We start from the raw sequence: 22,079 nt of genomic DNA, 5'->3' as shown, positions 1-22,079 counted from the left end.
TTTTCATTCCAAAAAACTTTTTTTAATGATCGATAACAATACTTTCTACTTTTGGCGAACAGTAAATTAGTCCCACTTTGACAGTTCAAAATTGAGGCCGTTTTGCGAACCACTATAGAGTTATCTAAGTCCGCTCTCACGCACACTAGCACCCCATTTGTTTTGCTGGACGGTACAAAATTTAACCTCAATCTTTTTCGTGTACGTACACGCAATACATGCACACGTAGATAACTCTATTCAGCACTCAGGGTAATACATCTTTTCAACCCTTTTTTCAACTTATTCACAAACTTCTTTTTACACAAATATTGATTAATAACGCCTGCGGCTGTCCTTATCTCGAGAAAAAAAGGAATTCTTTGTGTCGCCACGACTTCAAACGAGATAAAGCTAGAATCCAGCAGTAGAGGGTAATGTAGTCATCGTCATCTTCGAGGACTACACAGCGCATAAACCAGACGACAATACTTGGAAGTTCACATTCCATTGAAAATTCCATCCTTCCCTTGAGTCCCCCTCTCCTCCTCTGAAGAAATCCTCAAATATCGATTCACCACGTGGTTTTCTATATCTCTAATTTCAGTTAAACTTCTCCAGTAGTCACTTGATGGCCACAGGATGATGCACTACAAAAAGGGCAAAAACGTCGAGGAGGAGCTGACGCGGGAGCAAATTCCGCTCGAGAATCTGCCCCAGTCGTTCCTGTGGATGCACGTGAAGGGCGGGTCGCGTATTTTCGGGCTGATTGACTACGCGAAAAAGGAGCTCGAGTCGGGCCAGTACCGGGCGATGGTGTGGAGCGGGACGGGCGGCGGAGTCGGGAAGACCATCAGCTGTGCGGAAATCATGAAGAAGGACTACGAGCTGCACCAGGTCACGCGGATTTGCTACCGGAAGTAGGTGGATTCTTGATTTATCTCTTTGGAAGTAATTTTAAAATTCATCAATCACGAATTCAACGGTAAATTTGAACGATCAGAAACTCTCCACGGCCGGTTTGAATTCACCACAGCTCATTTACATGAGTTTGACAGCTGCCTGAAACTGTATGCACGCACACTTTCATACATTTCGTGTATTACGCACGTTCAGAACTAGATGGCGCTAATGATGAATTTTGATTAAAATGTTAAATGATTTACGTCTGTTTGTCTATGGTTCCAAAAGTCCATTCTTTCTCAAAAGTATATTACTGAATCTTTTTCAAATGATCGTAGAAAGTTTAACAACGACGATTTTATTTAAAAAGTCTCAGTTCAAAACATATGATTCTAAGAATGGTCCTCAATTCCACAGAGTCGAAGAGTTCTGGGACCCCCAGCAGGAGGGCCTGGAGCCGATCGTGGCCACCCGGAACATCCCCAGCATCCACATTCTGCTGTCGCTGGAAGAGCTCGACCCAAAGACGCCCGGTTATCAGCACTCGCGGACGCGGACCACGTTCTGGAGTGAAGGAGATCAGACGGAGGGGAAAAGTGGCCGGAAGAACTACTTCACTGGGCCGCAGCTCAAGAAGAAGCCAAACCGACACTATGAAAACGGTGGAAAAGATGGTGGGGGAACTGGTGCTAACGGCGGTGGTCCGGAAGGTGGTGCTGGTGGAAATGGTGGTGGGAACAAGAATAAAAAGAAGAACAAGGGAAAGGGTGGGAAACCGGCCGAAGGTGGACAAACGGAAGTGAAGGAGAAGAAGGATTCCGGAGGGAAGGCAGAGAACAAGGCGAAGAAAGCTAAGAATAACGAAAATAAGCAAAAGGCACAAAGTTCCGGTTCTGGTGATGCGGCACCGGTTGGGAAGGAACCGGCACCGGGAACGTCTTCGGAATCGTGAGTAAATTCTGTTAAGCTGAATTAAAGTGAATGTTTAAAATAACTTTTCTTTATTGATTTTCCATGTGAAATTTCCATCAATCCAAAAACTGTTTTAAAAAAGTCACAAAACTAAAATTCCATAACAGTACAAATTAAAAAAAAAGCAGATCAACCAAACTAAAAGAAATTACAAAATTAACAAAACGAGCGCAGTTTAAACATACAGTCCAGACTCGATTATCCGAAGTCTCGATTATCCGAAGATTTGTATGGGATTTCGAATAATCGAATAAAAAAAAATCGTATTTTTTTTATTTTCTTACTTTTAACACCAAATTTTAGAGTTTTTTTTTTTTTTTTTAAAGGTCCAATAAACCAAATTTCCAGTTTTTGCTTTTTGGGTGTTTTTGAAACCGCCTTGAGTCAGGGGTATTAAAAAACATCCAAAAAGCAAACACTGAAAATTTGGTTTATTGAACCTTTAAAAAAAAAACTCCAGAATTCGAGTTTTGGTTGGATGCGTATTAAATTGAAAAATGCATTTTTTTTTTTCAATAAATGATCATTTTGGTCATAATCTTGGATTTTAAAATTTTAAACCACTTTAGAGTAGTTAAGGAGTCATACAAAGGCTAAACAATCAAAAATAAGACAACCATTTTTTTGTGATTCGATTATCCGAACTTTTGATTATTTAAAGTGAAATTTTACCAAGGCCTTCGGATAATCGAGTCTGGACTGTAATTGACAAATTTGAATAAAGAATCACTAAAACTACGAAATTGGCAAAAATTTATAAAATTGACAAATTAAAAAATAAATTATCAAAAATTGCTTAATGAGCAAAATTTACAAAACTTTAAAAAACAACGAAGTTTGAACAATTTACAAAATATACAAGATAAAAAAAATTAAATAAATGTAAAATTTCAACGAGTTATTGCTAATTTTACAGAATAAAACAAAAATGACAAATTAATAAAAAAATATCAAAATTTGCACAACGAGCTGAATTTACAAAACAAAACAAAAAAATTGCTAAATTTAAAAAAAATACAAAAAATAAAAAAAAACGAATTTACAAAATTTACAATACAGTAGTTGTTCGGTAACTGGGCTGAGAACGTAGCCCAGTCACCGAATGTTGCTCGTTAACTGGGCTGAAAAAAAATAACGAGGGGACCACCGATGAATAATATTTTCCAGATGAATTATAAAAATAAAAGATACTCAAATTTATTTACAATTCTTACTTTTCAAATTTCTGTAATTGTAACTTGAAATTAAACAAAGTTTTTTTTTATTTGTTGAATATGATTTTTGCATCCATTAACCCCTCGGTCATTTTGGTTTGTTTTGGTTTTTGGACGTTTGTCTGCTTTTTGACTGGGCTACGGCCCAGTTATCGAGCGTCCAGTTAAAAAGCAGCCCAGTTAAACAACGCCCAGTTACCGACCAACTACTGTATACAAATTTTACCAAATTTACCGAATTTTCAAAATTAACCGAATTCACATTATTTACCAAATTTACCGAATTCACAAAATCTACCGAATTTACAAAATTTACAAAATATACAAAATTATAAATAAACTTAAAAATTAAAATTGACAAAATGAATACAATTAAACTTTATAATAAACAAACAAACAAAATGCTCTAAATATTCATGTACCGTATATAACAGTCACATGTTTGCTTATATGTTCGTTAATAAGCTGTCTCTTAATGCTTGCATACTCATAATTCTCAAAAATGTTTCGATATTAATTTGATGGGCATTTTAAAAACCTATCAAAGTCACCCCGGGCTATCAAAGTCACCCCAGTTTACGGTATTTCTATCGAGAACCCAATGTTGGCATATCATGTAAGCACAGAGTAAATCAGCTGCCGTAGTAGCAACCTGCGCTAACTAACATTCCCGTCCCTTAAAATCGAGATCTACAAACTGACATGGCGGGCGCCGTTGGTGGCCAATGACTGTTACCTATTCGCAACTGATCAAGCTTTAGCAATCATGGTGTTTTATCTTTTCAGCGCATTCATACATGCTGTTGATAAGGGAAACACCACTAGATCGTCGAAGCATATAATCAGTAGTGCTGAAAGGATATTACGGTTCTGTTCAGCAACGGAGGGGCAACCATGGGTGATCTCTCATGCTCATGCTCATGCTCATGCGAGAACCCAATGTTGGCATATCAGTAATCTGCGGTTCAATTACAGCTTAAAAAGCAAATTAAACTGAAATCAGCTATAAATAGCTCTATAGAAAGTGAGCAAGCAAGTTTCATTCAACATTGGGACTTTCTCAAAAATTACACCAAACAGCATTAGTTTTCGGTCATGATTCTATATTCCTAGTAAAAAAAAACACTTTATCACAATTCCAGTGACCCTCTCCCTCCTTATCGCACGTACTTCTCAAAGTCCCGCAACCGCTCGCTGTAGCCGTCGATTTCGTTGATCAGACTCTTGGTCAGATTCTCGGGCGTAACTTCCCGCCCCAAAAAGTTGGACACGAGCAGCCGGCTCGGTATTCCGCCGCCGTACGCCAAACACCCCCGGCGATACTTTTCACCCTGCGTCCTGCTCAGTGGATCGCGCTCAAAGTACGTCTGCCAGATCCAGGACGCGACGGCGCGTGAAATCAGGTACGAGTAGTACTTGGCACCGTAGCCGACCAGGTGCGAGAAGCGCAACTGCCAGGCGGTGTTTTCCACGTACGGGAGTCCGTAGAACTTTTCCTGCACGGTTCGTAGGGTTTCGGTGGTGTTTTTTTGGTGGTGATGGGTTGGATCTCCGTGGTAGACTTGGTCCAGGGCGGAGTAGAAGACTTGGAGTTGAGTTTCGCTGGATGAGAAGAGGTGTTTCGAGGCGCAGAGACGTTCGAGCATGTCTTCGGGCATGGGTTCCTGGGTTTGGAAGTGTTTGGCGAAGGTACGCAGAACCCGCGGGTCGCTCGCAAAGTATTCCATCAGCACGGAAGGCACTTCGGCGAAGTCGGTGCTGCAGCGCGTTCCGGTCACGTGTTGGTACTCGGTTCGGGCCAGCATCGAGTGCATTGCGTGACCCATCTCGTGAAAGAGGTTGTCAACCATTGAGGGTGTTAGTAGCGTTGGTCCGGACCAGCGAGGTTGGGAGAGATTCAGCATGACGACTACGATCGGGTTTTGATAGCTTCCATCGGGCATGACCTTTCCTCCTTGGATGGTAAAGTGACAATCCTGGTTGGGTTTGCCGGAGCGTTCAAACAGGTCACAGTAGATGTATCCGAGCAGTCCCTCGGACTCGTGCGTCACCGCTAGCTTGTAGATGTCGTGGGACCAACTCTCGCCTGGTTCCATCTCTGTGTTTTCCAACTGAATGCCGTACAAGCTGGTCATGATGTGGTTCAAACCTTCCATGCACGCTCCCAAGCTAAAGTACGGCGAAAATTCCGACGCCGAGGCCTGCAGGCACTGCTTCTTGAGACTCGACGTGAAGTACGGCGTGTCCCACGAGGCCAACGGAGCTTCAAATCCATTCTCCTGATTTTTCATTCGCTGCATCAGAGCGAAATCCTTTTCTGCCCGAGGTCTCAACTGGTCGTTCAACGTGTCCAGAAACTCGTTGACCATCTCCGGTGTTTCCACTGTACTCGCCTTTAACGCCCTGTGCGCGTACGTTTTAAACCCGCAAGTCGTGGCAAGTTCATGCCTTGCCTGCAGCAACTCCGACAACAGTTGCTCCTGCTGTTGATCCGGAAACAGGAACAACCTGTAAGCCGCTTCTCGTGCCATATTATTCGCCGAATCCGCGTACAATCCAGACACCAGCACGTTATCACCATCCGTCGAGAAAAACGGCCTTATCGCCTCCGGCAGGACACTCTTCTTGATCGTCCGCGGGTGCACGGCTCCCGCCATAAACCGCTGACCCAGCTGCAAAATACAATCGTTCAAAAATACCACCCTCTTCCGATCCTTCTCCTTCAAGTGAATCCCACTCTGTTCGAAATCAAACAGAAACAGTTCCGCCACATGCCGATCCACGTCACTCGTCTCGACCAGGTCCGTCCCCTCGTCCACGACCTGCTTCAGCGCCCGGTACAGCGGCTTGTGCGTGTTCAACTTTTCCACAATTCCACTGATCGTGATGCACGCATTTTCCGCCGCGTGGCTGTAATTGGCTTGAGGATGCGCCAACCGGATGAATTCCGCCAAATCCGCCACCTTGCACAGCGTGTCCGAAAGCTCGTCGAAGATGGTGACCATCTTGCGCGTCCGTTCCGCCCCCGACGTGGCCTCCCGGATAAGGTCCTCCGTTTTGAAGATGGCCTTCTCCTTCAGCGCGTAAAAGCCCTCAAAGCTTGTGAGCTCCGGGATGCTGAAGAGACCCTAGAATTTTAATTGAATTGTGATTATCTAAAAAGCATCCAAACAAAATCAAGGACGCTCATTTTGCAAAAAAAAAAAAGTAATTCAACTGCCCCCGAATGGGGAACAACATTTGCTTGTGTAATCCAACGCAGCAGAAACGATAAGAAAAGAAATCGAACAGAAACAAATCCCTTACCACTTCATTTTTAGTGAAATTGATTCGCTTCTCGGGCCTCGAGTTGAAGGCCGTCGTCAGCGGGGACCAGGTGCTGACCAGCTGCCGTTGCCTGCCGGTCAGCAGAGAACCGCTCCGTCGTCGGAATAGTGCCGCTCGGTTTAATCGGGACCACATTTTCACAGATTTCCGATACGAGATTTCACCACCAACAGCAGCTGCAGCAGCACGAGAAGACAAATCGATTTCCAAAACAAAACAGAGGAGCTCGGTTTGACAGTTCTTAGCCGAGACACTTTTGGGGGGAAGGGATGCCGAGTTGTCGATGCACAGATTTTTGTTCGTACAGAACTTCTCTTGTCAATGCAGCAGACTTCTCAATAATAATTGAAAAATCGAGCATAATTCTAGACTACCCGCATAGTCAACAACCATACAGTCACCATTTGTCGAATGATTTTTCCTAAATGATCTTGATAATACACCCAATAGGGTGCAACCGTACATTTTCCATTCCCCAAACAATCCTACAATTTATTAAATAGGTCGTTAGGTTATCCCGCATAAACGAGAACCTTAAAAAAACTTTGTGTTAAATGGTTTTCTCACCATTTCAGAGATCGTAACCACTATTTGAAAAATGGTAGGAAAACCTTAAAAATACCATATCGGAAATGGTACCCTACCATTTTTCATAAAGTTCGACCATCTGAATTGAGGGTGGTTAGCAACGGTAACCTTAAAAATCCTCGAACAACGTTTCGTCAAATTACCATTTGTGTAATGGTAAAAATAAAGTAAATTTTCGCGAAAAAGCGACCTTTTTCTCTCGGTTTTTACTGTTTAAGAAATGGTTTTTAAATAGTATTTTAAGGTTTTTCTTACAATTTTTAACCTTGCGTCTACTATTTTAGAAAGGGTTTGTAAATGGTTTTTTAGGGTTTTTCTTGCTATTTTTACCTAGCGCTACTATTTTGGAAATAGTTTTCATATGGTTATTTAAGGTTAATTCTTTTTGATAAATGGTAAATTAAAGTTAACTTACAAATTTACTACTGTTTGAAAAATAGTTTTGAAATGGTTTTTGAAGGTTTTTCTTACTTTTTTTACCTACCTAATTTTCACACAATTGTTCACTTTTCGACTAATGGTTCACAACAATAATATTTTTACTTTACCGGCTAAAATTCTAGTTGAATGCCAATTCTGTTTAGTTGATCATACTGCTAAAATCGTCCAAACCTGAAAAAAGAAGAAGAAAAAATCACAAAGTATCTAGTACATTGTACTCAAATATCATGTACTTATCTGATGATTCAGATTGATGGATGCCAATCGTTCGCTCGCTTGGTCGCATCCTCGGCAGAACAAATTTTGTACGTTCGATTTTGTTTTGTAGGTCGGCTGCCGCCAAGATCTCTTTTGATTGCCGATCGAATCATCCTGTACCAGCTGTTCTCTACTGTGCTGAAATTATAAACAAGAAAAATATAAACAAAGTATCTGGTAAATCAAATGATTTGAAAATTATACCTGCGCACAAAACGTAAACAACAACCAGCCGCACAAACGTATCACTTCAGACTGTTTTTGCCTGCGCAGTGCGCTTGCCTGCGCGAGAGCAGGTAACGGAGCGTAGCGAGAGGAGAGAAAAGAGAGAGCGCGCAAGTTAAATTTAATTTTGCGTTGAATCCAAAATGTTGTTAACTACCTATTGTAAATTGATTTAGAAATGCAAATATTGCTTAAAGAATTGTAATTAATAAACAAAAATTTAGGATATGAGATTCTGCAATCTGCATTGAAAAGAAGGCGAGCCCTTACGTTAGTGAACATTGCGTTTCCTTTGATGGTTGACGTAAATTAAGCGAAACCAAGAACAACGGAGGTTCTGAAACTCAATTTCGTCGGGGTAAACGCCCTATTTGTATAAAATATCACACTACACCTCCACACCACCGATTCCGTTGACGCTAGAGAACGGAACCGTAATTCCGCTGGTCAATCTAACCGATTCGATGGTAGAGAGCGTCAGAGATAAATTTCACAATAAACTATAGATCTGAATAAATATCTTTGAAAATAAAAATGCCAAATTTACTCGATTAATAATTCATTGCATGTTGTCATCAGCAGACGCGAAGCGACGCCGCGAGGTTACCTTCCTGGTCCACTTCTTTGGAGTTGCTGAATGTGCCCGACGAATAAGCAGGGCCTTGGCGGCGTTGCTGTCGCACTGGTAGTACCGGAGCGTGTCGCCGGCGATGTGTCCTGGTCGCTGGCGATGCGGCCTTCCATGTTCTGAAAACTAAAGTGGGATTAGAGCGAGTTGAAAGGTTGTTGTTGCTGCGGTCTCACCCGAAACTTTTCGAAAATATCCAACGTCTTGGCCAGGAACTTCTCCATGGTGCCGTGCTCGGCCGTGGACAGCGTCGTTAGCCCCGACGGTAAGCGTACGTGCGCGTCGGCCACCTCCTTGTGTTTGTTGGTATTTTTTCCGTGTGCAGTGCCGCTTCCTTGAGGTGCGCGTGGTGCTCGCCGAGGAATTGCAGCTCGTGCTCGAAGAAGTCGTTGACCTCTTTCACGAATGCGCCCAGAAAGTTTTCGTTGGTGGTTTTGCCTATGGTGCGCATCAGCCCGCCAAATACGTCAACAATTCAGCTTGGCGCACAAATCCTGGTCGAATTCGAGAAAAACTTTCAAGTGGGAATCGTTCCGGAACACCTGATGGGAGGTCACGTTAGAAACACCTCTTGCATGGTCACCGTGTTGCTTTGCCCTCGCCCAGCCGCTGCAGTTTCTCCCGGGACGCGTCGAAATCCGGCCGCGGATTTCGGCGGAATGATGTACCCGGCGTACTCTTCGTTCTCCTCTAACCGGTCGTGCAGCCACACAAACTCTTCGTGCTGCGGCACCACCAAAAAGTCCGACTTGACCCGATCCTTCTCGCTTAAGGCATCGGAAATGTCCAGTTACAAAGGACAAAAACGAACAGATCATACCGCTTTCTCTTACCACCCTCGCCCACACTAATGGCAGATTCATCACCGGCAGATGCAGATCCCAGCGCCAGCGAATAACGTAAAACAATATATATATCGTTATTCCCATCCTCCAGCGGAGTCCCGGCCAGCAGCGGCGTTCCGTTGCCGTTCTCCTCAATCGTCCCGTCCTGCAACGATCCCAACAATAAATTTCTTGTCTTATCAGTGCCCTCAAATTACTCACCATAATTTCGAGTTGGTTGCAGCTGCTGCTCCTCCTCCACCTTCTGCTGCTTCCGAGCGGAATCGATCCAACAAGACACTCCAAAACAATCTTCAACACCTGCTTCCGGAACAACACTCACAGGAATCGATATCACCCACTGCAAAAATCTGGCCACAACACAGTGGAACCAAACAGCAGCAGTAGCACGAACAGTTCGTGTAGTTACTGTTTTTGATTCTTTTGCCACTTCATTGTTTATAAACATCACGCTGACGTTTTGTATCAATGACCTGACAATTAAGTAGACAGGTGAGTGATGAAATGTCGGAGTCCTTGTCGAAGTAAGTTGCAGACAACTTCCCGCTGCAGATTTCTGAGAATGCCAGATTTTTCATATGTTAGACAAAATAATGATCAATCATTATATCAAATTCTACACCTAATCCGATGCACAGCCAGTAAATATTTACACCTCAAATTTGCACAATTAATTTTGCACACCACGCAGTAGGCGGTGAGTGTCCAGGATAAAAGCTATTATCAATTTGAAGCAAAGCTTTCAGGTGTGTGTCTTGGAAAGTTTATTTTCCTGCTGTAGTTTGAGGTGTGAACTTTTGTAAAGAGCTTTCCACAACTTGCATGATTGCCGAAAAATCATTGCATTCTGCAATAAATATCTGTTCCAGATTTTAATTTTTACCAGTTTCGTCATTTTTTTTTATTAAGATCTAGATTTTTTTAAAAGGTCCAATAAATATTTTTTATTTTTTTTGCTTTTTGTTTAATTTTGAATACCCCTGATTTACATATCATTACAAACACTCAACAAGCAAAAACTAAAAATTTAATTTATTGGACATTTTCAAAAAAAAAAACTAGTTATGAACATTGATGAACGAGTTTAAATAAAAATCTAAAAAATTATTAAATATTTATTTAAATGGTGAAATCTAGAGTTTTTTTTTCAAGGTCCTGTAAACATATGAAACACAATAGGTTTTAGGACCTATTCAAAAATAACTCTAGAAATCTGCAGTTTTTGTTTTTATAGGTCCAATGAACCAAATTTCCAGTTTTTGCTTTTTGAGTATTTTTGAAACCGCCTTGAGTCAGGGGTATGAAAAAACACCCAAAAAGCAAAAACTAAAAATTTGGTTTATTGTACCTTTTAAAAAAACTACAGAAATTGGGTACTAAAGCCCTATGTAAATTTTTATGTACAACGGTAAAAAACACGATTAAAAACCATTTCTGATCACTTTTTGCCTTCCTCCCCTTACTGAGGAAAGGCTTTAAAATCACTCGAAAAATGAACTTTTTAGTTAGACCTCCTAGACCTACCTTCATTTGTACATATCGACTCTGAATCACCAGCTGAGCAAATGTCTTTGGTTTGGCTGTATGTAGACATGTGTACCGAATCAATGTCACTGGAATATCTGGTCACTGGCTGAACCGATTTTGACCGGATCCGCCTTATTTTGTTCGTTTTGGGGTCCCCTAGGAGCCTATTAATTTTTATTCTGTTTAGTGAAGTCATTTTAAAGTTATGCCATGAAATAGTTTTTTTGTAGATGCTAAAAAGGGTGATTTTCAACATAACCTCAAATGGCCGGGTCTGCTGTTGCGGGTCGACGAGCGTATACAGCGTTGTCATTTTTTCTATATGAGAGATCTGTATTTCCTTATGTAAAAGTCTGTAATTGGCAAGTATATTTGTTGCACCTTTATAGATTTTAACTAACTTTAAAGCTTTAAATGCAAACTAATAATGTTGGAGCATTATTTATTATAGTTTGATAACAATTCAGCTGGAATAAAAAAAAATACAATATATTATTGACACTTACTACTTATTTCAAAATAATAAATTTCAAAAGTCTGTACTAAAACATTTGGTTCAATATATCTGGCCTCCTTGTGTGCGAGAAACGTCAAGTCGCAAGTTGTTTCGTTTCGGTTTTGTTGTGCTGCAATCCTTCCTCTTGAGGAGGCATTTCAACGATTTGAGCCAATTTGAACGGTATTTTCGCGATTCTCAAGCCAAATCCGGTGGCTGACCATCAGTAGTGCTAAGCGCTGGTGAACGGTCCCCGCGTTGGAGTTCCAGAACGGGTGAAAAAGTTATGTTAAGGCGACGGCGGCGGCTCGCCAGGAAGAAACTTTTTTTGTGTGAACCGGGAGCTGGACAAGTAAAACGAGTGCGTTTGCGAGCAGGACCGGGCTCAGAAAAGCTGGAGATCGCTAAATGGTATGAAGTTTTTTTTTTGAGATTCAGAAGAATATTTCCTAAAAGGACTTGTTTGTTACAGGCCGGCAATTATAAGATTTGTCTGTTGAACATTGCGTTGGCCAGAAAGCACAACTACAAGGCCAGGTCGGAGCCCAAGTTGGCCGATGGACGAACTTCCAGTGCTGATGGAGAAGCTTCGCAAAGCGAAGAACCTACGCCAGCTGCATCTGGACTTGAACAAGTCGGGGAAAGAGGTGATCTCAGGTGGTCCTTCGATGACTCCAGACTCGCTGCTCCAGAACCAGTGCGAGTCCTGGATGGTGGTCCAGTTAACGCAGATTCAATTGGATATTGTGGAAATTGGGCCGTCGGATGTGGTGCTGACTAGGGAGGAGGTGTGCCAAATCTCGACGTCCCTGTCCGTTACGGTTAGACCAACAATAGGAGGATGCCCTCGGTCAGCCGGATCGACTTTGGCCGGTTGGCCAACACGCGGCTTAAGCACGTCAGCCTGAACGACATCCACGATTGGGTCCGGCTGTAGGACTGCTAGGGCAGATGCGGCACCTGGCAACGGTTAGACATGCACGCCTGCTAGCTGGACAGTTGGGCTGAAGTCTTTGGAGCGGTTTAGCAGGCACCGGCGTTGCTGTTTTTTGTAGCTGAGCTGCATCCGGGTTGAGTGTGGATGCGATTGTCTGGCGGAGCGGGTCGGGAATCTGCGATATTTTACGCTGAGGGCGTGCGACGTGCGACGAGTATGTGGCAGCACCTGATTTTGGTGTGTTCGGCGTTGAGGCAGGTCCAGCTGTCCTGTTGGCGCTCTGTCTTGGACTATCCTGATCCTGGACTGCTGATCGTGTTCCGGTGTCCCGTTACGGACAATTCCGGGGGCAGCTTGGTCCGGTTTGGTGGGAACTGCAATCAGTTGACGGCGGGTGCGATCGCCAAGCTGGGTAAGCTTTTCCGGGTGCTGTACGGGGCGTAAGTCCAATTAAAACGACTGTTGATACCAAAAAAGGTATTATAACTATGAATGAGAGTTCAAACTTCAAAAACAAAAAAGTTTCCCGTAAAACAGATGAAACTGTTTGCTAACGAACGAAACACTTTAATTCTCCATACAAACTTTGGAGAAAACCCATTTAGGCTCTGCCTAAATATGCCCTGTTCCGGCGTCGAGCAGTTGAGGGTTAATTGGATGGAACCTATCCAAGCCCGCTGACTCTCCGGTGCAGAATGCAACTGCAGAAGTTCGGAGTGACGGTGCAGGGATTCGATGCGGACGTGCACGATCCAGCAATCACCAGAACGGGAGGGACTTACCGACGAACTAGGTTCGATTTAAATTCAACATTCAACTTGGTTTTGGTAAGATGTGGGCGAGGTAGGGTAAGGGAACCTTTTATCCCTTGAGGCTAGTACGCTGATCGGAAGGAAAGGGGTCAAGAAACACCTTTACGAACAGCAGAACAAAGGAGAGGAAGCGATTTCTTGGGGCTTTTCTTCACCCTCTCTGGCTTGCTTACTCTGCCGCTGTTGCCCATTTGAAATTTTTCTTGACCGATTCCTTCCGAAGTGCGTATACCACTTTACCAATTCGTGAAGGCTATCATCAAGCCGTTTAAGGATTGTAAAAATGAGATCTTACGTTCGCTGTTGCCGTTCTGAATTTTTACATGGAAGTCCCAGGTACTTCCGGACAGAAGTGTTTTGTACCAGAAATTATAGGCTGAAATCTAGCAAAACATTGTAAATATGCCAAAGCCTACGTGTAAACAAACAGTTTAATCTACTTGACGTGAGCAGGATTGACTGCCTGTTTACACTTCGTCCTTGTTTTGATACAGAATTCGATTATTTTTAAAATTTACTTACTCGGTTAACCTGCCGGAAATATTTTAAATCTAAATGAATTTTAAAGAATTCGTTGAAAACAATCACATTACAAAAAAGTATAATATTCAAATTTGCTCTTTGTTTTGTGGAAAAAAAAGTTACAAATCGTTTTAACTATTTTTCAAATAATTATTTTATGTTTCTATATGGTACTTGCGTATCGAGATGAACCATTTGAATTTTAAAATAATCTTATGATATACGATAACCATTTCAGAAAACATATTTAAATAGTTTTACAAAGTCGTCAAGAAAAAAAATCACCATTTCAAACTTTAAAATAACTCTATTATTTATGGTAACCATTTGACAAATAATCATCAAGGTCCGCCATTGGAACCATTTGAACCTTAAAATTACCGTATGATTTAGGGTAACCATTTGAGAAAACATCCGCAAATATTTTTTTAAAGTTATCTAGAAAATTGTTTACCATTACAAACATTAAAATAACTCTATTACTTATGGTGACCATTTGACAAATAGTCATCAAGGTCCGCCAAATAACATTATTACAAATGGTGACCATATCTCATAAGGTTTTTTTAAGTTCCACACTGCAATCGATATAGTTTTCGTTTATCCGGGATGTTACAATACATTTTTACAAGGGATTTTTTTCGTGGATCATAGTCGTACCCTACCCCAAACTGTTCAATTCTAATTTTATTTGAACCGTACCACAAATTAATAAAATATTATTTTAAATGGTGAACTGCTTTACCGATACTTACCGACACCATTTGAAAAGGGAGGAGCCAAAAAATAAACTTTACAAATGTTCTGGGAACTGTGGATTTAACGGGAATGGTAAGTATATGATTATTAATGGTTAGCGTTTTTTTTTGTAATGTCCGGGATTTGTTACCGCTTGATGATGATGTCTCCTGTTGATTCTTCCGTGGTGCTGCCGCCTTATCTAATTGAGCTATCTCAGTTACATTACGTTTGGCGGTTTAAAATGCATTTTATTATGAAATGTGGCCTCAAAATTTATCATAAATATATCGTAACATGTATGGTAGAACCATACAAATAAATTATAGACCAATCACATGGCGAACAGTTATCGTTCTGATAATGGTCAATCAATTGTTTAAATTATTTGGACTTATAAAAATTATCACGAAAATAAATTAGCTTTACATACAAACTATATGGCAAACAGGTATATCGTTCCATGAATTGTTGAACAATGGTTTGAATTGTTGGGACTTAGGAAAATTTTCGCTGAATTCAGGTTTATCGTTCCATGAATTGTTGAACAATGGTTTGGATTGTTGAGACTTAGGAAAATTTTCGCCATAATTCAGGTATATCGTTCCATGAATTGTTGAACAATGGTTTGAATTGTTGGGACTTAGGAAAATTTTCGCCATAATTCAGGTATATCGTTCCATGAATTGTTAAAGTATTATTTGAATTATTCGGACTTAAGATTTTTTTTTGCTGTAGTTCATTTGGCTCAATCATACAATACCTGTTTCAAATAATCCTAAGCGTTTGGCGAACAGTTATATCGTTCCATGAATTGTTGTACAATTGTTTGGATTATTGGGACTTAAGAGTTTTTCGCTGAACTTCAAGTTGGAAATACTACGTCGGCTATGGTACCCTTATGTTTTAACAATAGCTGTTCCGAAAAATCCTTACCATATGGCGAAAAGTTATATTTCTCCATGAATTGTTGAAATATTGTTTGAATCATTGGGACTTAAGAAAATTTTCGCTAAAATTCATTTTTGGCTCAATCATACAAAAACTGTTTGAAATAGTACCAAACATATGAGGAATAATTATATCGTACCATTAATTGTTGTGCAATTGTTTCAATTATTTGGACTTAGGAAATTTAGGAAATTTTCCGCTTAGGTCATAAAAAAAATCATACCGAGTATCATAACTTTTATCATACCGGCTACAGTACTATTATGTTCTAACAATAGCTGTTTCGAACCATCCTAATCGTATGACGAATAGATACCGTTCATTAAATTGTAGAAAAAAAAATCAACCATTCGAATATGTCAAGAAAAGTGTAACTATTCGGGAAATAGTACCATTTTAATTTTGTTATATGGTCGTGACATTATATCAACAATATCACAAATGGTAACCATACCAGACATAATTTTCTTATGATTTCGACAGTTTCACCTTTGGTATTTGATTATGCGGGATACTTTTTCAAAACCACCAATGCGCCATGGGTTTCCTATGTTCATAAGACCTTTTGAAAAAGTAAGCAAGATTAAGGCTACCAACTGTACGGATTTTTTCCTTACCGTACGGATTTTCGACCCTCTCCGCGGATTTTAAACAGGCCGGATTTTTTGTACGTAATTTTTCGCATAAGGGAGCGTTCTTTTATTACGTAACGCGAAAAATCGGACTTTTAGACCCCCTTCCCCCCCCCCCCCTCGTAACAAAATTTCCATACAAATTTTAAAAATTTTGTATGGAGCGTAACACGGCCTCCGACCCCCCCTCCCCCCCTACTGCGTTACGTAATAAAAGAACGCTCCCTAATACGGATTTGTACTGATTTTTAACAACTTTTTAAAAAATTCATTGCTTTTTTTGATTGGGTCAAAGCTTTTGCTAATTAGACATTTTTATTTAACTGTCAGTTTTATTTTAAAGAGATAACTTACATAATTTTCCGGGGTTTCCTCAGTTCATACTTGATTATCAATAATAATTATTGTTCTTTTCAAATTCCTTACAAAACATATTTATCAAATAAAAAAAGCTTGTGAAAACCTTGTGTTGTGCTTGTATTTATAGGACCTTTCCGATAAAAGCTCTAGAAATGTTTTCGTGAAAACACTGACAACGATATTATTCGTAAAAGCAAACTTGATATTTTGTAAACTTTTAAACGTTTAACAAAAATATGTCTATTTCTAAAATTCCAAATTTATCTAAATAATTCCTTGGCATTTTTTGTTATACCATGGTGTCATGTCGGTAAAGTATACGGATATTTGCTCAGCAAGAGTTGGTAGCCTTATGCATAATAAATTAATATCTGAGGGCTTTTGTTAATTTGATTTGGTTAACCGCGGTGGATTTTCTTGAAATAATTCGAACTGTCAAAAATCCACCAAAGCATTTACCACATTGATCGCACAAAAATCTGTGGTAGAAAAGTATCCACCGGTAGATGCTTTGGTGGATTTTTGACAGTTCGAATTATTTCAAGAAAATCCACAGTGGTTAACCAAATCAAATTAACAAAATCCCTCTGGAGTTTTTTTTTTGAAAAGGTCCAATAAACCAAATTTTCAGTTTTTGCTTTTTGGGTGTTTTTAATACCTCTGACTCAAGGCGGTTTCAAAAACACCCAAAAAACAAAAAACTGGAAATTTGGTTTATTGGACCTTTAAAAAAACTCCAGATATTATTGTGTTGTTTAGCTTTGCTGCAAAATTCTATACGGCTTAGGACCCTTAGTACCTAGGTCCGAATCTTTATCCAACTCGTCGTTGGTTAGGTTATTGGAACACCTTTCCAACAAGTCCAAACCATTGAAGATCTGGCAACCCTGTCTCAAGTTATGACCGCTTAAGTGATATTTATGAACTTTTTTGAAGCCGGATCTCACTTAACTGTATGTAAATGATGTCCGAATCCTTCATCCAACCCATCGTTGGTTAGGTAATTGAAAGTCCTTTCCAACGAGTCCAAAACATTGAAATTCTGGCAACCCTGTCTCGAGTTATTATCACTTAAGTTCTATTTAGGTTACTTTTTTACTCAGGTTCTAACAAAATAGCTGAAATTTGTGACCAAACAACTCATAGGTAAAGGTAAAGTGAGGAAGGCATCAACCACATTGGCGGATTAAGTCAGTTTTTTCGTAATATCGCGATAATTCGTGATGATTACAATCAAATCGGAATTGTTTATATATCGACATTTTTGTAATTGTCTCCTCTACAACTTGTTAGAACATTTAACAAAAAATACGAAATTTCAAAATGACTGAAAAAAATACCCTTCGCCAAGGCAATGCTGTAAAGCAAACAATTTATTTTTAAAATAAATTTTAATCTAGTAAATTTTAACATCCTTTTATTAAAAAAAAAACACTTTATTACTGCAATCTGTGTAAGGTATGTGAGGTATGAAAAATCGTCCGATTTCATAAACTTTTGACCGGTACTGTAAATGCACAGAATTTCCCACAAACTACGCTGGCATCCTTGCACGATATGTCAAACTGTCAAGCATCAGACCTGGCAGCAGCTGTCAAAGCCAGGGAGGAAAAAGAATTTTCAATCATGAAGATGGCTGACGGTTCTACGATCCTCAGAAGAAACAGACCCGGAACCAAAGCTAAGGTGAGTACCGTTCGACCCCCGGAACCAGTTCCCGTGCAAGCCCAGGCTCCCCCGATTCCGCCGAGGTGCCACAAGTGATGGATTTCGCGCGGACGGGGTGGAAATTTTCCAACTCTGGTTGCGTGTGTGAAAGTGGCGACGACGATGACAATCGATTCGGTTCCCCACCCCTCCGGGCTGGTTCATCTGTTTTGGGGGGTGGAACTTTGTTTGTTGTATTGATGGTTTTATCTGATTTTTGCAGGACTTTTCCAACTGGCCCGATGAACCGTTCGAGGAGATGGACAGCACGCTTGCGGTGCAGCAGTACATTCAGCAGATGATCAAGAAGGACCCCTCCGGCGTGGAGCAGATTCTGACGATGCCCGACGGGCAGGACGAGGGTGTCTGGAAATACGAACATCTCAGGTATTTGCGTTGATGCTTTGGAAAGGGGAGAGGTGTTCTTGAATATCTAAGAATTTGTTTTATTTTTTCAGACAATTCTGCATGGAATTGAACGGGCTGGCGGTCCGGCTGCAGACGCAGTGCTTTCCGGCCACCTGCACCCAGATGACCGCCACCGAGCAGTGGATCTTCCTGTGCGCCGCTCACAAGACGCCAAAGGAGTGTCCGGCCATCGATTACACGCGCCACACCCTGGACGGGGCCGCGTGCCTTCTCAATAGCAATAAATACTTTCCTAGCAGGTACCTTCTCAAATGATTTATAAAGGTCGTAATATCTGCTACATCAATCCGCTTTTCTTCCAGGGTATCAATCAAGGAATCGTCGGTGTCGAAGCTGGGCTCGGTTTGCCGGCGCGTGTACCGGATCTTTTCGCACGCGTACTACCACCACCGGCGAATATTCAACGAGTTCGAGGAGGAGACGTACCTCTGTCTGCGCTTCACCCACTTTGTCACCAAATATTCGCTCATGTCCAAGGAGAACCTGATCGTGCCGATCCCCGAGTGCGAGCTGACCCCCGGCGAGAGTGAAGCTTAAGGCCCCCGGGTAAGATTTCACGACGCAAACGGACGTATTTGTTGCATTAACGACACCCTATCACAAACACACTCAAACCTCTTACTATTGGTCCTCCTCTGTTCCTTTCCACGGTGAGACAGCTGCTTTCTTTGGGGTGTTTTTGATCCTATTTTTAAAACCTTTCCTATATTTAAAAACAAATGACGAACGCAAAACGCAAAGTTGTAATCAAAGGTAAAAACCTCTCACTAGAAAGCACTCGAATAGAGAGAGAGACGCGAGTTGGACAGTTAATGGACAAACACATATTGGAAACAGCATTCAGCATATGAAAGAAAAATAAAATTAAAAACAAACGCGAAAAAGGGTAAAACGCGTGTAAAATTTAAAATAAAAAAAAGTATTTAACGATTGAGCAAGTAATTATAAACTATACTTATACTGAATACAAGTAAAAACAAAACAGAAAGAGAGATTCGGAAGGCAAGCAACAATAACTATGGTTTAAGAACGCAATGAGACAAACAAAGTAGAAAGAAAACAAACTCGTACGCTATAATCGTCCATCCGTCTTTGATCCTGTTTCACCTGTTGAGAGAACGCGGAACAAGCGCGCGAACCTTCGGCGCGCGCGAGTTACCTCTTCAGGGTTGTCTATTTTTTACACACTGAACCATCTTCACACACATGACAAACTAAAAAAAAATGGGTAATGAAACTATGCAAGCATTACGGAAATTAAAGAGAGAAGAAAACAAAAAAGTAAAATATGTGTCAGTTTTTTTTACGCTACTCGAAGTTAGAATATGTAACGAAACAAAACAGCATCAACAAAATTCACTCCACAAGCAAGAAGTAAAAGAAAAAATAGAGGTTCCACAAACAACTCACTCACACACACACACACTTCACAAACTAGCAAATGGTGTTTAGTGAAACAACAGAAGAAAAAAGAAAGTTGAAAATAACCCAACCAAAAAAAATAAATAAAATAATTAAAACAAGTCGAAAGAGCATCTCAGCGCAGAAAAAAAGTGTTACAGTAATCACTTGAGAAATGTTTACACCTGAAAGGAAATGGAGATTATGTAATCTAGAAGTAAAATGGGGGAAAAATTCAAATAAAAAATCATTAGTAATATTATAATATATATACGACGTGGTTGCTGATTTCAGTTTGTTTGGCAATAAATTTAAACTTATATCACAATCCTTCCATACACACTTTGCTTCTACTGAATCAGATTCTGTTTGAATGGTTGAAATAAATATCACTCTGAATTGACTAAGCCATCGCTATATTGAGATCAAAATGATAATTCCTAAATCTTATTCCAATTCTTTGAAATCGTTAAAAAAATCGTAAGATATTTAAAAAATCAGCATGACAAAAAACTTTAAAACAAATGAATTTGAATGCCCAAATTTTTAATTTTGGTTTTTTTTTTTAAACCTTAGGCCGATGCAAATATTTAAACAAGTTTTTGTCCCTCGGCCCTGGCCGAGGTCAAGGGGGGGGCAAAAAAATAAAAAAATATAAAAATTTAAATAACAAGCCATAGTCTACACATTTAAATGAAAAATGTGTTTTAAAATGCATTTTACACTTGTTCAGTTGTTTTGCAATCATTAGTTTTCAAAAAATCTAAGATCTGACAAAAACAAAAATTGTATCGAAAAAAAAGATTTTGCATCGAAAATTTTCAAAAAATTCTTAAGATTTTTTAATAAACCCAAACATGCTAAAAATGATTTAAAACGCAGAAGAATGTATTTTAATTTGATTTCAGCTGGTTGCACTTGAATTTTCATTAAAATTTTGAAGTTTATTGTAAAAAATTTTTTTTGCCCCCTGATTTTTCGGGCCAATTTTGAAGGGGGGGGGGTGACAAAAACTTTTAAAAATATTTGTACCAGCCTTAGTAAATTGTAAAAATAAAATCCAAAAAAAACTAAACATAACATAATTTGGGATGAAAAACTTATTGGATACAAAATAAAATAATATTTCAATTCAGAAATTAAAGTTTACAAGTTCAACAATTCTTGAGCCAATGTCTAAGGTCTGAAAATATTTTTCAATTACAAATAAAATACATTTTAAATTACCCTTTGACCCAACTGTAAAGTGATTTGGAGTTTTATAAAATAAAGTTCTAGTCAAAACTTTTTTATTGACAGTCTTTGCATTTTTTTATTTTTATTTTTTTTGGTCATTTAAAAATTATGATTTATCTATATTTTGCTACCGATAATGCGACATAAATATTTTGTTCAAAACTATGTCTCATTGCAACATTTTCGCAAGTTAAATGTGATTAAAAATACTAATTTCGTAAAAAAATTAATAAAACGTTTTTGAAAATGGGATTTAAATTGTTCAAATTGGATAAAAAAAAAGTAAATAAACAAACGTATTCCATATTAATTTAATTGTCATGACACCCATTTTATTCTTGGCTCAGCCTAAAACGCACTTAGAAAACCTCCCAGAGAGAGACAGAGAGAGAGAGATTTATCATCATAAGTTGCACTTTGTTTAAAAATCAGATCGTTTGGTACGGTATGTCCACCCCTTCTTCTTTCCCTGTAGATTCTGTGGAATGTGATCCGTTCTCCGAATCCTCTCTGCGGTAAACACAACGCAGTAGGGCTGGCCGCTTAAAATTTTGCAGAACATTTTCGGGTATTCTCGGATGAACAGCAATTATTAATATTGACAAGAAAAGTACGTGGGCGTAATCTATTCACAATACTTTCCAGCATGCTTTCACCGGACTGGCTGCATTTGTGTTAGATTAGATTAGATAAGTTACACATTATTAAAAAATAAAATTTTGCCTTATTATTATTTTTTTTTTTTTGATATCTCGAATATTTGCAGCAGCCTAACCAGATTTCGATATGAATATATATTAGAGTGGGTACGGATTTTGAAAAGTTCTCAGATCAAGTTCTGGTGTGGTTCCCCTTGTAGGGCTACCCATAGGGACTCTCACGCCAAATTTCAGCTTATTTGGTTGAAAACTGGCTTGTCTCCAGCCGGCTCAAGTTTACATGGAAATTAGT

At 39.7% G+C, this 22,079-nt stretch overlaps 3 protein-coding genes and 1 pseudogene across 3 annotated transcripts in view; 2 read left to right on the top strand and 2 right to left on the bottom strand.

The window, feature by feature from the left end:
• The window catches only part of LOC120422862 (uncharacterized), a 55,038-nt gene extending 53,162 nt beyond the window's left edge, over positions 1 to 1,876 (top strand). The window contains exons 3-4 of the mRNA XM_039586411.2: positions 587 to 899; positions 1,300 to 1,876. Of these exons, the coding sequence (XP_039442345.1) occupies positions 622 to 899; positions 1,300 to 1,834 (813 nt within the window). The 5' untranslated portion in view covers positions 587 to 621 and the 3' untranslated portion in view covers positions 1,835 to 1,876. The remainder of the gene's footprint in view (positions 1 to 586; positions 900 to 1,299) is intronic.
• A 2,272-nt stretch (positions 1,877 to 4,148) lies between these two features.
• LOC120422860 (mitochondrial intermediate peptidase) lies at positions 4,149 to 6,609 on the bottom strand. The gene is made up of 2 exons (XM_039586409.2): positions 6,375 to 6,609; positions 4,149 to 6,196 (listed from the first exon to the last, which is right to left on the bottom strand). Exons 1-2 carry the CDS (start codon positions 6,528 to 6,530, stop codon positions 4,226 to 4,228), a joined length of 2,127 nt encoding a protein of 708 aa, XP_039442343.1. The 5' UTR covers positions 6,531 to 6,609; the 3' UTR covers positions 4,149 to 4,225.
• Positions 6,610 to 8,265: 1,656 nt separating this feature from the next.
• Positions 8,266 to 11,220, bottom strand: LOC120422836 (sorting nexin-32-like; annotated as a pseudogene).
• Positions 11,221 to 17,883: 6,663 nt separating this feature from the next.
• On the top strand, positions 17,884 to 19,684 carry LOC120422873 (MOB kinase activator-like 4). Its single transcript, XM_039586420.2, has 4 exons — positions 17,884 to 18,041; positions 18,286 to 18,449; positions 18,521 to 18,730; positions 18,794 to 19,684. The coding sequence occupies exons 1-4, from the start codon at positions 17,913 to 17,915 to the stop codon at positions 19,026 to 19,028; spliced, it is 738 nt and encodes a 245-aa protein (XP_039442354.1). The 5' UTR covers positions 17,884 to 17,912; the 3' UTR covers positions 19,029 to 19,684.
• The last annotated feature ends 2,395 nt before the right edge of the window (positions 19,685 to 22,079 follow it).

The sequence above is a fragment of the Culex pipiens genome, chromosome 3 (assembly GCF_016801865.2).
Source record: "Culex pipiens pallens isolate TS chromosome 3, TS_CPP_V2, whole genome shotgun sequence".
In the NCBI taxonomy this organism is placed as follows: Eukaryota; Metazoa; Arthropoda; class Insecta; order Diptera; family Culicidae; genus Culex; species Culex pipiens.
The sequence above is the reverse complement of the archived record's forward strand: the minus strand, read 5'-3'. Positions and strand labels throughout refer to the sequence as shown.

Excerpts from the sequence above, each read along its gene's own strand:
- LOC120422860 (XM_039586409.2), bottom strand. The coding sequence starts at position 6,530 with ATGTGGTCCCGATTAAACCGAGCGGCACTATTCCGACGACGGAGCGGT. Across the intron at positions 6,197-6,374 it reads ATTTCACTAAAAATGAAGTG|GGTCTCTTCAGCATCCCGGA; the intron begins GTAAGGGATTTG and ends TTAAAATTCTAG.
- LOC120422873 (XM_039586420.2), top strand. The coding sequence starts at position 17,913 with ATGTCAAACTGTCAAGCATCAGACCTGGCAGCAGCTGTCAAAGCCAGG. Across the intron at positions 18,450-18,520 it reads TGGAAATACGAACATCTCAG|ACAATTCTGCATGGAATTGA; the intron begins GTATTTGCGTTG and ends TTATTTTTTCAG. Across the intron at positions 18,731-18,793 it reads AATAAATACTTTCCTAGCAG|GGTATCAATCAAGGAATCGT; the intron begins GTACCTTCTCAA and ends CTTTTCTTCCAG.